Source organism: Amblyomma americanum, chromosome 1 (assembly GCF_052857255.1).
Source record: "Amblyomma americanum isolate KBUSLIRL-KWMA chromosome 1, ASM5285725v1, whole genome shotgun sequence".
In the NCBI taxonomy this organism is placed as follows: Eukaryota; Metazoa; Arthropoda; class Arachnida; order Ixodida; family Ixodidae; genus Amblyomma; species Amblyomma americanum.
Window position 1 is genome coordinate 122,735,984 of NC_135497.1, and position 17,146 is coordinate 122,753,129.

At 43.7% G+C, this 17,146-nt stretch overlaps 2 protein-coding genes across 3 annotated transcripts in view; one reads left to right on the forward strand and one right to left on the reverse strand.

Annotated features, from left to right (window-relative positions):
• Positions 1-4,991, reverse strand: part of jub (LIM domain-containing protein jub) — an 81,514-nt gene extending 76,523 nt beyond the window's left edge. The window contains exon 1 of the mRNA XM_077646731.1: positions 3,609-4,991. Within this exon, the coding sequence (XP_077502857.1) occupies positions 3,609-4,764 (1,156 nt within the window). The 5' untranslated portion in view covers positions 4,765-4,991. The remainder of the gene's footprint in view (positions 1-3,608) is intronic.
• Positions 4,992-5,558: 567 nt separating this feature from the next.
• Positions 5,559-15,861, forward strand: Pfdn4 (prefoldin subunit 4). Of its 2 annotated transcripts, none has more exons than XM_077646733.1 (4): positions 5,559-5,697; positions 6,514-6,618; positions 13,982-14,048; positions 15,615-15,861. In XM_077646733.1, the coding sequence occupies exons 1-4, from the start codon at positions 5,671-5,673 to the stop codon at positions 15,815-15,817; spliced, it is 402 nt and encodes a 133-aa protein (XP_077502859.1). In that variant the 5' UTR covers positions 5,559-5,670; the 3' UTR covers positions 15,818-15,861. The 2 variants fall into 2 exon arrangements, with proteins under 2 accessions (XP_077502859.1, XP_077502858.1); XM_077646732.1 differs by having other exon boundaries at positions 5,600-5,709.
• Positions 15,862-17,146: the final 1,285 nt, after the last annotated feature.

The following is a 17,146-nucleotide window of genomic DNA, read 5'->3' on the forward strand; positions in this document are numbered from 1 at the left end:
GCCTAGTACAGTTTCTAAATACGACAAGAAACTCTGCATTACTCTCCCAGCATCTAAGACCTCCAAAGTATACTGCTCTCAAACAAGCATGTCATAAATGTTTACCATACAGCCATATACTAAATTAGAATATCAGGCTATGGAAGTGTGCTAAATTACTGCAGGCTCTTAACTCATTCTCTCTACTATTAGAAACAAATGAAATGCGAACTGAAACACAAACAGAAAAATGAGATGTTAGCCAGGGGAAGCTCAATACCAATGCATATTAATCTCACTTCAAAGGTATGAAGAATGTCCTTTAGAAGTGTTAATTCACTAGTATTTCCTCTCCAGGAACTAATATGTTTATGTTTTAGTATTGGCATTTCAGTTCTATTGTTCGCAATTCTTTTGTACTGACAGTATGTATGTCATGAAGCAAGCATAGGAAGATATGTAACTATGGTATAAGAGAACAAACTTGTGGCCCACTGCACCAATTTTTACACATAGTCAAACCAGAACGAGGCACAGCCTTGCTTTGTACAGCACAGTGTCCCTGAGAAAAGGCTTTCAGGGCATTTATCACTGCAGCTGAGCAACTTTACAGAGCCAACATATTGCCCCTGAGCTTGATTTCATTGAGATAATTAATCAGTGAGTCTGCCTACGGTATCTGGACATCAGGGTCTGTGGTATCAGCTTGATGGCTACCACTGAACTGCTCTTCAGCACTGCTTCTGTCTGCTTAGCAGCTCCCTATAAAAGTGATTGCGATCTGTGATAAGCAGCAACAAAATAGGTCTCAATAGCAATGCGGCAGCAGCAAGCTACAAGTACGGGCACTGGCACCACAGTATTTGAAAACACCGATGTCATACAAGAAAACTTCCTATTATTAGGCCAGAAATATTCCTAGTCTGTTCTTCTGTCTCCACACACACCTACAGTAGAAAAAAAACAGCATACACCTTTTCCACATGCCTTTTTAAATTATGCTGTGCCAAATTATTAGCCAAAGGCACCATTGCCTGCATGAGCTACCCATGTTAAAAAGATAAAGCATAGAAGTGTTGGATCATTTAGCAACGGCAAAAAAAAAAAAACGAACTAAGTGCCCTTGTGAAGCTTCAAACTTGCACTGAATCATCTCGTGAAGGATGTGTCTGTTCACATCCAAGCACAGACAAATGGGGTGTGTAATAATGAAGAAAACTGCCTGGTACTAAATCACACAGCATTGTCATCGTACACATATGTGCCGGAACAGAAGATGCATTTAATGATATGCACACGGTTCCACTTGAAAAGGAAAAAAATTTATACTTTTAATTTCATCGGTCTTCTTGCCCACAAATGTACATTTGCTTCAAATAAGATATGAATTTTCAACTAAATGTCCAGCTGAAATGATCTAAAAAAAAAAATGACTGTCATACCATTGTTCTTTAACATAAACTCAGTGTGCAAATACTACCATGAACAATACATGACACTCACGAATGTAAAAAGAGCATTATATTGAGGTGCACACATTACGTTCCAAAATCTTCTATATTCACACAGACGTCTCATCTTGACATCCATTACTGATATCATTAGCATTTGAGCTTTTGCAAAAAACACCACCCCATGGCAGAATGAACAGTTCCTTAGGGCTGCTAGTTGATGTAGACTGATCTGGGCTTCTGTGCCTATGCTGAAGCCTTGATACATGAAAATTTTGCAGTTAACACCAAATGGAACATAGACAACAACTGAATCAGCAACCTCATTTTATCAGCAGCAAAATATATTGGATGCTGAGATATCGCAAAAGATGCTTCTGTACTACGCATCTCAAAATAAACCCACCAGTCTATCAATGAGTCTACCGAATGAGTGCAGCCACACGGCCAGGGCCAATAGCCTTCAAGACAGTAACGTGTCAAGTCCACACAGAAGTGCAAAACTCTATCAAAGTTTTGTAGCTTTTTGAATGATGGTAGCATGCCCTGTTGGATACAGTGTGTTTGCAGTTAAAAATAAAAACAAAGATGCACAATCATTAAACATTACTCCAAGAAATAATGTTTTGCAGAAATAAAGCAGTCAGCAGAAGCTCAGTCTTGCTGAGTGAATGAGTGCTGCTAAAGTATGAAAAACAGTGGCATCTGACGTTAAATAGTTCAACTTTCATATTAAAGTTGTGTGCTGAATGTTTATGTGCAAAACCATCAGTGGTGACAGCGTTGCCACATGTGCTTGGTTTGTGATCACTGAAGCTTTTGATGGAAATCGAATTTTCCATTCAAGAGCAACGAATGCTGCAATTTTGGCAGAGTTTGAAAACCCTGAAGGGCTTCGATTTGACAGCCAACTGAAAGTAACCATGTGACAGAGGTGTGATCGAGCAATGGTGGTACATGTGATGCAGTGCAGAAGTATATCAGGACAAATACTAGATGGGAACAATACTAGCCTACACATATCATGACATGATGTTCTGATAAGCCATAAATATTACTGTGCAAGTATGCCATATTTTTGTCACATGGTTTTTGTGCACCCTAGTTTTGGTGCAACAAGTACATAAGACCCTAATGCTCATCAAGTAGTATCAGCAGCATAAAGAATACTTAACTTTATAATTCACAAGACAGCTATGTCTGAGCCACATCAAATTAAATTGCAAGCTTGTAGAAGCCTGATCCGAAGACAGTTTGGGGGTAGAAATAATACTCACACAACTCAAGTTTTAGTTTTATGATTCTATCTATTTAGCCTCTGCTGAAGATGCTCAAAAACAAAAATAGAGCTATAATCAGAATTCAGAAATTTTACCAATGAAGTGTCAACACACAAGAATGTATGCAAATTATACTTCTGAACTGTGTAAGCTCCAACATAATAAAAAAAAGTTGAAAAGGGAGGAATGTCGCTATCGCAAGAGAGTAATGAAAGCGAACACTGCTATTGATTTCACAGCATTTGAATTCGTCTTTAGGCTTTTCAGAGTAAGCCATGAAATGTAAGCAATAAAAAAAAAAAGTCTAGCCTCAACAGCTGCTCCAGAACATGCCTGCATGCTGCATATTTGCAGCAAATGTAATGTGACTGCCCTGTAATGCATGACAAACATTTCAGACTACATTTCACAAACGCCTGCCCGAGATGTAAGAAGCACATAAGTTGCACAATCCTCTGCACTAACTACCACATGCAACCAATCAACTGGTCGGCTTGGGTGGGTAATGTGAGAACACATGCACAACAAAGTGCACTCTGAAATGTGGTGCCCTACATCAGGTGCGAGAGCACAAAGACATGGAACATTCTTGTCAATTCACACCCATTTTTGCAGCAGCATTAGTTCCTACACGTAATGAAAACCATGCTTGTTCTTCATGCAGTGCTGCAAGAGCAGACATTGTGCTGTCAGACTGCACATTGTCTGCAGCCATGGGGCATGGCCCGCCAGCTGACACACCTGGTCCATGCTCAGTCGGCACGTAGAGGGGAGGCAGCTCGCGCGTTTCTGAACAAATGCGAGGTGCTCAGTGACAACCGAGGTCCTGTAGTCAGTGAGCACTCAAGCTTTGGTCACCGATCGCGCGCTCCGGACTGACGTGACACGGATTACTCACCGAAAAACTCTCCCTCCGGCGGGTTCTGCTCGAGCTCGTCTTCGATCTGGCGCATGAGGGCCTCTATCTTCTTCTCGGCTTCGGTGGGACCTTTGGGCCGCGGCGGGGTCACGTTGTACGGCAGCAGCGTCTTAGTGTTTAGCGTGTTCGGCTTGTAGCCCGGGTAGGGGGGCGGCGGCGGCAGTGTCTGCGGGCAGGGCGCCTGCGGAGGAACTTGCGGACAGGCGGCCTGGGGGCTGCGCGCTGCAAGTCCCGCGGCGTTCTCGCAGGGCTGGCTCCTCATTTGGAAAACCTGCTGCTGCTTGCCGATCGGATACGAGCAGGACAAGCTGTTGTTGCCTGCTGTCGAGTAACGCACGCTCGATGCGTACGACGACGGCTTCTGAGCGCAGGGCCTGACCAGGCCGTTGCGCTGCAGTGACGAGCCGTCCAGATTGGCGTAGATGGGGTACTCGGGAGGGGGCTTCCCATGCGGGTACGGCGGTGGTTCGCAGTGGCTGGCCCGTGGGCTCGGGGGCTTCGAGTCCTGCGAACTTAGCGACGATCGAGGGCTCTGCAAGGCCGCCACGTTCTCGTAGATGGGCGCAGCGCCGGCGGAGCTGTTCGAGTGCTGCGAGTCTCGGCTAGACGAACTGACGCTGCTGCGTGGACTCGAGTGAGCGCTGTCAGGCAGTCTCGTTTTGCAAGCAGCCCACCGAGCATAATCGGGCGGCGGCACTCCACTGGCTACTTCGGTGCACGGTGCTTTGGGCGTCGCGAACTTAGAAGCGGCAATTACGCTGGCACGGTCAATCCTGGCGTATACAGGCAACTCTTTGCCGTCGGCTAGGCTCTCGATTGCACCCAAAGCACGCCTGCTGGTTGGAAGGTATCGTCGGGGACTGCCCAGCACATCCGCCGAAGCGTAGCTGCCTTGAGAGGTGGCCGCCCGAGACACAATGCGCCCATAGTCGTGATCACCCGCCAGCGCAAAGTCTGGATAAGACTTGCTGTTCAGATTAGCATATATTTCTCGTTTCTTTTCAAAATCCTCGCCTGCAGAAGTGTCTGTGCGCTTCGGCGTCGCAGCAGTCAAGTGATCCCTGGTCGGCACCTCAAACAGACTCAGATCTTGCAGTATCCGAGTCGCGTCGCTCGCCAGCTCGTCGTCGTACATTGTTGCCTCGTTCGTCCGTTGGCCACTTTACTCGTCCGCTGCGACGAAAATTCGGAACTTTGTGATCTTGCAGAACAACGCCGCCGCACGGAAGCAATGAACAAAACAGAGCATTGCAAGGTTACATGCTCCCGCATGCGCACCTGCCAAAAGGCAGAGCACCAACTTTCACCATTCTTCCCCGCTGCGTCTCTCCGTCGGCTGCATACGAGCGCAACCAGCGGAACACCGCCAGGTATGACGTCACAACAGGAGCCTTTAGCAAAGAGCCGCCGCACCTACGAGCGCGAAGATAGTGCAAAATGTACAGTCTTTCCTCCATTGACCCAAAACATATAAGGGCAAGTTTGCAGAGCAGAAAAATTGTTCTTGTGTTGCACACTTCTAATGAGGTTTCAATACTGAAGCAGTTACCGCGAGTCCTATTTTGTATGTAATTACAGAAGTTGTAACCATCCGCCCCGATACACACACGCACTGAAAAAAATAAAAACTGTGGAAGAGGCAACTGCTGTCTACCGTGTAGTTTAAATGAAATCTGTTGCTTGTACACGCTCATAATCACCTCGCATCATTTGAACCGTACTCCTTGCTTATTTTAATACATAATCGCAAGCATAGCTATCACGGCCCCGCCAAACATCTGAAAAAGCTAAGCTCGATGCGCGCACGCGCTTGCGGCCTGAGCCATCTGTTGAATACTTTTGTAACCTTTGTAACCTTCTTAAAGAAAGATAAGTGAATACTTAATTCAATAACTTTTAAAGTTAGTAATGCTGATTAGTGTTAGTAAATGTATAAAAAGTACGGCTACGTTCTAGTTTAGAGGTCCTAAAAAAAAAAAAGCTGTGGGTTGAGGCGGCGACCAGGCGGCCGGCTCAATCGGCGGCGAGAACTTTCTTCAAGATGGCATCCTCATTGCGGCGGCAGCCTGTGAGTCCTGAGGTTAAGAGATTGATTATTTCAGTATTACTTCGCTATTCGAGGCTAAGAAAGTGTATAAGCTGTGCTTATGTCTTGGAACGTGCTATTTTTGTTGCGCATGTATTTTATTTCTGTTCACAACTTGCCAAAAAGTAATCTGAGCCGCGTGCATGGATCTCTTGACGTTTCTGTCTCATGTATTCAGCTGTGCCGTAACCACATGTGATATTACATGTGGAATTGCGTCGCGCTTGAGTGCACTAAAAGCTGGTGAGGTGCAGTCTGCTTACTGAAATTTACGGGATCTTCCTTAGCTCCGATTTCAGACAACCAAGTTGGGCCTTGCTCTTGCTTATTGGTCGAATTTTGACAGATTCAGAGTCTGCATCTACGCTCTCTCTGAGCTGCGGGGTCTTACACTGGCCCCGAGGGTCATGCACAGTGGGAACACGGCGAAAAACCGGAAAATTCGTGTCGCACTCCGCCCGCCCTCAGCCCCACGCCCACGCGTATGGAGAAGCGTGCATGCTCGGTGACGAAAAAGAAAACAAAAAGAGAGCATGCTGCGCAGGGTCAATTCATTTTTCGCCACTAACTGCGGTTCTGGAGTTCCAGTTCAAATATCATGTGTTGGGAAACTTGCTAGGAGAAACGGGAAGAAATTTAATTCGTCGTACTGCGAACGCCTTGTTACGAATGCACTCGGGTCTTAGGTGTCGGTTACCGCCACAAGTGAACGGTTTATCTATAACTGCCTGTTTTATTCGCAGTGCCGTCAAAAACGTGTGAGGTATGGTGTGATGAGCGTTGACCTCTGCATTTCAGGAGGGCGATGTGCAAGTCACTTCTAAGGACCAGGAGATGATCAACAATTTCGCGAGGCAAAACGCCAGGCTTGAAGATGCAACAGAAGAAATGAAACAGCTAGAGGTATGTTTTGGCATCAGTAAGCATTTTTCGTTTGCACATGATTCGCTTAGTAACCCCGTGATACGGAAGCATTGAAAACGTCTGATAAAAGTTAATAGGTTTTCATTACTGATGGTTCCTTTCTTGCAGAATTGTGCAAAATTGGCAGGTTTATTAAAGAAAATATCATTACCGCTGACTTAAGATTCAGCTAATTTTGATAATTCTGATTGTCTAGGGATCATAAAAATGCATGCAAATACGAAGGCAAGTCAAGTAAATGAAATTCAAAACAGCTCCATCACCTGCCAATGCAGCATTACAGCCACATAAATTTTAGGCTGTTTTGCTGTGGGGTCAATTCAGCATGTCTCCTGCATCTCTAGGAGCTGGCACTTCAACCTTGTTTGGTTAAATATTCTTGCAGAACAGCAAAAAAGACATGGACAAAGGCACAAAATGGATACACATGGCGCTAACTCTCAACTACGTTTAACAGTCGAAATTTTGCACATATATGTTCATGTCGATGCATGATGGACGGAAAAAGGGTACAGTGCACATGCAAGAAAGAAAAGTGACAATCGCCCTTTTACAGGTCCTGCCAAGTATGTGAGTTCCTTCTCCAATAATGCAATGAAATGGGTGCTGACGCATAAATCACCCAGTGCAGTGATACCTTAGTGTAGTGTTTGGTGTCGGTGCACATTAAAGAACCCCAGGTGTTTGAAATTTCCGGAACCCTTTACTACGATGTCCCTCATAGCCTGAGTCACTTTGGGACGTTACACCCCCGTAAACCAAGCCAAACATTTTGCACTCTGCATTGCAGGTGATATTCTGGGCATTATATAATAGTTTAATAGCAAAAGCTACCGGCCTGCAGTTTCTTGTGGTGCCAGAATATTGCTTCACATGTTTAGTTTTACTTTTAACCCTAAACTGCCTTGACCCTTTAACCTCGAGCTGTACTCATCATTGGAGATGGTACTAAAATCCCCAGTGATGAGTCAAACTTGTCCGGCCCAGTGTTGCGCTGCTCCCACCGCCAAAGGCGAGTTACAGCTGGCAGTTGCATTGCTTGCAATTTTTAACACCAGAGGGCAGTAGTTTTCCGTGAAAAAAATGCGTTTCGTGCTTTTAGCGCATGTTTTACGCCTGACAACACTATCATAAAGACATGAAGAATGCCGGTGGCGGCAATGTCCCAAGAAAAAGAGCTGCTTCTTGGAGCAGTTCTGACAGCAGCGTTGCTGACAATTTAGAATTTGCTTCAGACAGTGATGCTGACTTGTGAGCTGGAGACGTTTTCAGATGACGTCGGTGACGTGCTGGGTAGTGCACGTTAAATACTAATGAAATCTTGTTTGCGTTAGGACAAAGCAACGTCTATGCATTTTGCAGAGTGTTACAGCGTATGAGATCAAATAAATACGGCGCATTTCAGTACGTTGTAACCCATTGCTATGGCATGCACCAAGGGAAAGCCGCCTTCAAGAGCAGCCTTTTCTTTTTTAAATTTTTGTGTTAATTCTAACCAGACACCAGTCAAGTACTATATTTTCAGAATCAAAATTACATTAATGGAGTGGCTACTTAAAAAAAAAAAGTTTTGGCAATTTTGGTACATTTTTTCGAATTAACTTGGCAGGTAAAGGGTTACCATGAAGTGCCTCCCTTTTCTTGCTGCAATTAATGCACATATGGAAGGCTCACAAAGCGTAAAAGGAAGTACAGAGCAGTTCACTCATGCTGTGATATTGGCACTTTCTTATCATGGTTTCTGGCTGGTGGTGATGTCAATATTTGCTGCCAACCAGTGCATAAATAACAAATTAGGTTCTGTTATTTTTTATTTTTACATACTGCAGCTCCATTCTGAGCTATAGCACAAGTGGGAGGTGTACATAAAAAAAAATGTGCAACACACAACGAATGCAGTTGTCTTTATGTGCACGTTATTTTTTGCGTGTGGGTTCCTTTCATTTTCTTAGAAATGAAGGTAGGCGACAACTGTGCGATGCTTTAAATGTATTGACGGTTGAAGAGCCCTATTCATTATGAATTCCATTGAGATATGGCATTGGGTTCATTTAATACTTGAAATCTCATAAAGCTATGTAGTTGTAGGTTTGATTTAACTCAAGTGACTGAGCTTTTCAGATCGCATATGCACTTTTTGCAGACTTCTAAATGATCTAGGACTGTCACATGTTGTGGAAACTGCTCCTCATTGTATTCTTTTCGTAAATATAAATGCATTTTTGGAAAGTAATATTAAGTGTGGCCTGAAGAACCTTTTGCACGTGGCAAACTGACACATTTGGCAGGTCAAGTTTGTCACTGTGGACATCTCAGACTAGTGACACGGTTCGTTGTAATACAGTCTTTACTAAGTTCAAAGTAAGCTCTTAATTTTTCTTGAAGGCATTTCTATCTGATTTATGTCTTCATAAAGCAGCTTGCCATGCTACATCAGTGCCTGTACTCATCCATTGAAATTGAATTGAAGGTACTGCGGTCACTCTTGTAATCCTTGTTTTTTTTTTTTTCGAGCTTGACAGCTTTGGTAGTCCATGGAAGTTTGGTTATGTAACCCTGGACAATTTGCCGGTCGTTTCGTGTGGTAAATCAGGTTCTCGTGCATAGTGAACAGCCAGCTTTGCAGTGTGCCAGTCTGTCTTTGACAAGACAGTGGACGCGCTGTGTTGCAGCTTTCATCATGTAAGCTTATCCAGAAAATACAGGTCTTCATTTACAGTGGGACATCAGCAGCCAGTGAGTGCTTTACAGGCTGTTGCAATATTATACAGTGGTATTGGGCACGAGTTCCACCACTGTAACGAACAGCGCTATACTCCACGGTAATTTTTTCTGGCAATGGATAGAAAGCTATGGAACCAAAACATGCTCTCTAGTAGTTTTTCCTAAACCATAGTATATTGTCAATATTCGTTATTTAAAGCATATTTCTAACACAACTGCCAACTTTCAATGCTGAAAGTCAAGGAAGAAGCAGTTTTCTCGATTACAAGAAATTTGCATCATCATCATCATCAGCCTTACTACACCCACTGCAGGGCAAAGGCCTCTCCCAAGTCTCTCCAATTAACCCTATCCTTTGCCAGCTGCATCCACCCTTTGCCTGCAAACTTCTTAATCTCATCCGCCCACCTAACCTCCTGCCGCCCCCTGCTACGCTTACTTTCTCTTGGAACCCACTCCGTTACCCTTAAGGACCAGCGGTTATCTTGCCTTCGCATTACATGCCCTGCCCAAGCCCATTTCTTTCTCTTGATTTCGACTAGGATGTCATTAACCCGTGTTTGTTCCCTCACCCACTCTGCCCGCTTCCGATCTCTTAACGTTACACCTATCATTTTTCTTTCCATGGCTCGCTGCGTTTTCCTTAACTTAAGCTGAACTCTTTTCGTTAGCCTCCACGTTTCTGCCCCGTAGGTGAGTACCGGTAAGATTATGCTGTCTCACACAAGAAATTTGCATGATACGTCTAATTACAAGAAGCTTCAGTCAATGGCGCCAGTTGCTCCATTGATAAAATGAAGTTACTACGGGAGAGTGTATCAGGCGGCTAAACTATTTGGCAAAATGACACAGTTATGGACATTTCACCCCTGTAGCCTTTCCTTCATTGCCAAAAAAAGTTGTCACCGTGTGAAGCATTGATCTTGCGCCGCAGGTGGCATCATTGTGGCTCCTCGTGCTGTAGGAGCAGAGGGTGCTCGACAGAATTTCTGTGTCTTAAATGACACAGGTCGCATTATTTTCTTATTTTTCGTTAGTAGCTAGTTCTTGCATTGCACATTTTGATCATGTGTTGTAGCGGTAGCAGTGGCACTCTTATTTTTGCTTCTGCTACAGTGGTTCATTAGTACTTCAATGCCAGACTTGCGCGACAGAGCTTGGTGCAAGCTTCAGTTCCGATCCAGAAGGTGGGAAGCTGCGAGAGCCATGTTTATTTCTGTTCAGATGGGCAAAAAAAGTGAGTGCACGCTGTCGTGTGTGCAGTAAGCATCTCGGGGAGCAGGATTTTGTGGTTTTGTTCATGGAGTTGACTCTTAAGTATTTGACAGGTAGCAACCTATGCTGAAAGAGATGGCTGAAACACACCTCCACAGTTAGAACATTTAGAAATTGCTCCGTGTCATCCAAGACCTGGTATCGTCCCTATTATCCCAGTCGCCTACTCTAAAATAATTCAAGGAAACAGTCGAACAGCACTGCATCTGCCAGCATATACCGAAACCAACTAGCCTGCATTTGATTTGTACTGCATCAGTATGACTTGGCATTTTGCACAGTTCCTGTCACTTATAAATTATCTTTCAGTGGGATTTAGTCACTTGTTAACTGCTTACCTCTGACTACTGGTATAGCAGCTTCAGTGTTGCCCATAATTTTAGCAGCACATGTGTCAACATCTGGGAACTGTTGGTCACTGCATCATTGTAGCATCGGATAAAACTGACTGGGGCTATTCTGCAACAGCTCAATCACTCTGTGAGGTGCTTTGTTGCCGAAAACTAGGTTTATGTCTCAGGTGGAGTGTAAGCAGGACCACAAAGCTATAAACGCAAAAACTAAAAGGCTTGAGACGCATTGCAAAGCAGGAGAGTGAAGCATGTGATCCCCCTTCCAGCATCATGCAGGCACTGCTGAGAGGGCACCACGGGGTCTCCTTAGGCCCAATAGACCTCCGCCTGGCATAAACATTGTGACGTCACCGGGGCATGGCCTGCTGGGCGAAATCGTCCACTTGCCCTTTTGAACTAGTTCTGCATATGTCGAGCTTTTCCCCACCGCCTTTCTCCTGATTAGAGGTGGCTAGGTGCACCTCGGAGCCTTTCTTCTCCCGATTAGAGCCACCTCGGTATGTGTTGCACCTGCTGGGCCATGCTGCCAGAAGTTGCATGTTTTGCCCACCAGGCCAGAAACACATGCGCTGATGACATAGGTCGGGAAAGGTCTATAGGCAGTACCGAATTCCCTCTTCCTTCTTTAGCACATGCAAATGTTGCTGAGCTTGAACTGTCTTAAGAAGCATGTTTGTGGCAGCATTGTTTGCGGTAAATTTGAGTCCATTTATCACTCTTCTGGTTTTATTTTGTCTTGTCCTGAAGACATTCGGTGAAGCTTCAGCAAGGCGTCGAAGGGCCCATTTAACATCTGGGGTTTCATTAAAAGCCTTTCAAGAGCCCCTGAATTTTCTTGAAGTTAGCAGTGATCCTTGCATTCCTTGAAAAATTGAGAAGGAATGGCTTTTTTTTTATTCTTGCAAGCCACAGTGCTTTGAAAATTTTATGTGGGTGAAATGTATGCAGAAGCACAGTCTATAAGTTCATGCTGGTACTGAGGCTGTCCTGCTTTTACTGAAGAGACTAAAAATGAAAAAATGCCTTGAGAAACTTGAATTTCATATTGCATCATTGATGCAAACTATCATTCTCGCCGAGAAGGATGTGGTCTGTGCACAGTTGATCAATGTCTGTCAGGGTTCTCACATTGAGTTACAAAATTACCAGGAACCAAGGATACCTCAGTTCACTTTTTTTGTGCCCTTATTTATGAATCGCGACTTTTTCCCCTCTGCATTGTGGGAAGCAGGAAAGCTGCTCCTACTGCACAGTCACGACCAAGCTTTGTCAAAGGTAGATTCAGTGCTGACAAGCGGTTTGATGTTGAGAGCATGGCAGAGGTTGTGCATGTTGCTCATTGCATCATCTGTTGCCATGAAAAGCTGTGGTGACATTTTTAATGTATCTTTACAGAAGAAGCTGAAAGTGTCTGTATGTCAGGCAGGATAGAGATATGTCATGCCATGACGAACACAAGCAGTTAGCACACAGAAAATCGTCAGAAGAAAAACAATTTAAATTGAATTGCAGGAACTGCTCATGAAACCTTGAAGTGCCTGCTCAAGTTGGTTGACCACTTCTCATAATTAGTGTTGAAGCAAAGAATGATTTGACAGTTTTGGTCAGGGCTAGTAGTTTATGCTGAAGAGAAAAAAAAGCAGCTACACCGTCTCTGAAAATATTCTTGGCATAAAAGGGCTTGGTTTTTGAGGTCTGTGATTATTAAATTTTTTTTCAACCTTTTTTCACTTCTATGTCATGATGTGCTTGAAATCCTTGTCATTGATAAGTCCTTGAATTTTCATAAAAATTTCTTGTGAACCCTGTTTGCCAATGTTTATTAAATACACCTGAATTTCAGGCTTCTTTATATTTTCAGGGCATAAATTTTTTCACTGATGGGTTGCCCAGAAAGTGGTACCAAACCTTTTCTGTTTTTTATCCTGTCCAATGCTATTTGTTCAAAATGCATAAATTTCATATTGAAAGTCACTGCATGCCTTGTGCTTACCCTTTTTTTTTTCTTTGCATCATCCTTGATCAGTGCTGCAGCTGTGCAGTTATCAAACAAGGTTATGCTTACATCCCTCTACTAGGCCCACTTGTGCGTCATGACCATGTTCGTACTGCATAAATCACTCTGCTGGCATCATCTTGAATCTTATGGTGTGCACTGGATTCTGCAGTGACCCAAAAAAATGAAAATGTGAACGTACCTAATTGATATTATAGTATACACTGGGTAGCAAGCCCAGTGTAGGCAAACATAGGAGTTGCCTGCTGGGTTTACCAGCCAGGGTAAGGGCCCGTATTGTCATGCTGAAGCAAACTGCCTCTGTATTCATGTGGGGCCACACAGTGCTGCGAATTTTTCAGTGGTCGAAGGATCTTGTTGCTTGCATTTGGTTTAATGGTTCCATGCATTGGCATCACATCAAAAAGGTTTGCGCTGTTCAGCATCCAAGAAAATGGCGAGAGTGAACTTTCCGACAAAAAATTTGTTGACCAATCGCACAGCTTCATTTCTCCGATTTTGGAGGGCAGTCCTGTCGACTTCACAGCTGCCATGCATAGCAACATCTGTGTTTTTGTTTGTTTTTATCACATTTTCTTGTTCGGTACTGAATTCAATCATAACCCATTGTTTTTTATGTGTTCCAGGAGCAGACAGCATTTTCATGAGGTGGAAAAAAGTATCCCCTGTTCAGTATTGACGTAGTTACAGTAATATCCACTGAAGACATAAATGTTGCAACGGGGAAATGTTTACTATCTTTGTCGCGATGAGATAAAAGAAGTGTGGGCCATTACTTTTTAGGCAGGCTCCTTATGAACTGAAGTTGGAAGTCAATTTAACACATTTTTAGGCTAGAATTGCCATGCCATTGTGGCATTCCATTGTTCGCGACTGCTGATAGGGAAAGATGTCTGAATATTTGTACTACCTGCTTTGCTGTTTGAAGTACCATAGCGAACCACTTACTATTGAAATTATTTTCTCTTTGCAGAAAGAGCTACGTAACTTGGAAGATGCTGCGGATGAAATCCTTATAGTTGAAGATGACATCCCTATACCATATCCTTATACACTTTGGATGCCTTTTTGGTTGCTTTCTACTGCTTGGACGTTTTGCATTTTTCATACTTCGTAAGAATTCCAGTGTGCACTGGGACTATAGCAGTCCCCTCTTTGTTTATTCAACAGAGGCTCAGCAACAGAAATTCAATTTATTTTACTGGGTAACTAGGTTACGGCCAGTTTCTAAATACTGCAAGGTTTATCATCATGCATGCTTGTTGTTTCATATCTTGTGCAGCTTCAGCTGGAAGCGGGAAGCCGGGAAGCGCTTAGCAACATTAAAGGGACACTGAAGACACAAGTGAAGTTTGGCCTGTATTGATAGGGTACTGCATTCTAACCATAGAGAGGTTACTCTCACCAGAAATGGAATTTAACTAGAGAAGACAAAAGAAAAAGAAACAAAATACAGGTGTCACAGTAAACTGCATGCATCAACACCAATTTTTGGGCACTGATCCCAGAAGGTAGGTTACACTGCCATTCACTTCAACAAAACGCTGGCAGCTGGTCCTTTTTGCTGGGCATGTCACGAGTTTGCGCCGTGTGGTGTGAAAATTTAATTTAATTTTCTCATTTTTAAATGCATTTTTAGCTGCTAGACAAACATTAACGAGCCAGGGAATCAATTTTTACTGAGAGCAATAATTGGATGGAGTTGTCTTAAGTGTCCCTTTAAAACAGCTGTTGGTCGCCGCGGTGGCTCAGTGGTTATGGTGCTCGGCTGCTGGCCCGAAAGACGCGGGTTTGATCCCGGCCGTGGCGGCTGAATTTCGATGGAGGCGAAATTCTAGGGGCCCGTGTACTGTGCGATGTCAGTGCACGTTAAAGAACCCCAGGTGGTCGAAATTTCCGGAGCCCTTCACTACGGCGTCCCTCATAGCCTGAGTCGCTCTGGGACGTTAAGCCCCCAAAACAGCTGTTGGTCAGGCCTACCACAGTTTGTCTTGTACTTCAGTCTATGGTGTAATATCTGGCTGCGTGTAAGCAGTTGTAGTAGAGAGAAATTTCGCTTCCTTCGTGCTAATATAGTTCTTTTTACTCCTCACAATACAAATGCAGATTAGGCATGCCTAAGCCATTTATTGGCTTGTGTGGCAGCGTAGATAGATTGACGGCATTTAGCACCTACTAATGTTTTGGATCAATGATGGAAAACATAATACCACATAATAAGCATTTCACAGTGTAGGCTGAGTAGTTCCTAATAACACAAGGCCTACATTATATGCTCATACATGTGGCAGGTTCAGCAAGACATGTAAAATTAAATTAAATTTGTGCAAAGAAAAATGTAATTTGATTTGATTCGATAAATTTGTTGTGAAGTTATGGTCATGGCACTTGATAAATTGAGGCATGGCTATTTCTGAAGTTTTCGTCCAAGCTCGTGCAGGGGTACTTGATACTGTTTGCAGTACGTCTGTTGACTGTTTTAGTAGAGCATAGCCCACAAATAGGCATACTGCAGACTTGCCACGCAAGGTGTTTCTGGTGGACATCTGTTGCATAGTTTTTCCATGCAGTCAAGCAATATTGTCTCTTTTCCTTAGCTGGAACCACGTATCAGCTGGGGGAGGTATTTGTCAACCTGGACTCTGAGGAGGCGCAACAGATGCTAGAGCAAGCAAAAGCACAGAATAAGGAAAGGACCGCAGTTCTCGAAGAGGAGACCCGCACTATTAAAGGCATCATGGCTGAGCTGAAGTCGCAACTGTACAACAAGTTTGGAAACAACATCAACCTGGAGCCTGATGATAGCTAGCGTACCCTGCTATGTACATGCATACATGCATCTGTCTAACTTAATCAGTTTGCTTGAAGTGTGCCTGTTTCTCTGTTCGTTTTCTTATTTTATCTCTTGGTGTTTAAAATGCTGTTTGTTTTCAAGCCATTCATAAGTGAGCGTAACTGTGGAATGTGCACATGCATTGAATGAAGTGGTGCCTTTTTTAAACTGTCCACTGACTGTAGACAACGTTGTGAAAGCAGCACAAGTTGGCGACTGCTGAGAATGGTAACATGTACAAGGAGAAGATATGGTGCTTGCCTGCATTCGTGAATAATGGTAGGTTTCTGGTGTGCAGGTGCTGAAGGGAGATATAAAAACTGAACAGAAAATACTTTTTTTTTTCCTTGCAAGCTAAAAGCACAACCCAGTGGATAGAAGTGCCCACATGGTGTGCCCACATATACAAGCTGGTAAACAGCTCCATTTGAATAAAGTATGAATTGGCACCATTTTGAGTAAACACCAAGCTGCCAAAATGAATCAATCTTGTGCGTGCTTGAATTCCTTTTTTTTGTGGTTTTAAATACCATTGTCATGGGAAGTAAAGATTTTGTCATGGAACCATTTTAGGAGGTGTATAATTTGTGTAAGTAGCTGAAAAAACCAGTTTGCCTTGAAATTATGATACAGCAATGATGGCACTGAAAATACTTGTGACTTGCAGCTTGCATATTAAAAGATTGCAAAGTAAACATTCATGTCGTACTTAGTGCAATGCAGATGCCTCCTAATTTTAACTGCTGTCGTCCGATGTTAGCCTCGGCCACCCCTAGCTTGCATATTAAAAGATTGCAAAGTAAACATTCATGTCGTACTTAGTGCAATGCAGATGCCTCCTAATTTTAACTGCTGTCGTCCGATGTTAGCCTCGGCCACCCCTTACCTCCAGCGCTTTGTCTGTCCTTCCACATAAACTTTGTATGGGCGTGCATTCGCTACATCCTTGGTCTGTCTCTTTTTTTCTTTTGCCTGTCTTTTAAAGCGAAAGCGTGACTAGTCCCATTACGAGAAAGGTCGCTGGCATGTCTTAGTGTGTGTACTCGCAGATGGTACAGAGAATTCCTGCGATTGCAAGAGAAATAGGATGACATCAAGTAGCCGTAGGACGCACATAGCAAGCCTAGCAATTCAGTCGTATACATGTCATTCGTCTATATATACCTCCTTTGGTTGACCTCAATGTGGCACCAGTTTTGCCCGACTATGTTTGTACCAAAATTGTGAGCAACCATTTGTCGTACAGCATTCCGGGTGGTGCCATGTGATTTCTCATTGCATGTAGCTTACATGTGCTAGTCAATT

Bases quoted from the DNA above. Each gene is read 5' to 3' on its own strand.
- Pfdn4 (XM_077646732.1), top strand. From the start codon at position 5,671: ATGGCATCCTCATTGCGGCGGCAGCCTGTGAGTCCTGAG. The intron at 5,710-6,513 runs GTTAAGAGATTG...TCTGCATTTCAG, and splicing joins GGCAGCCTGTGAGTCCTGAG to GAGGGCGATGTGCAAGTCAC. The intron at 6,619-13,981 runs GTATGTTTTGGC...TTCTCTTTGCAG, and splicing joins AAGAAATGAAACAGCTAGAG to AAAGAGCTACGTAACTTGGA.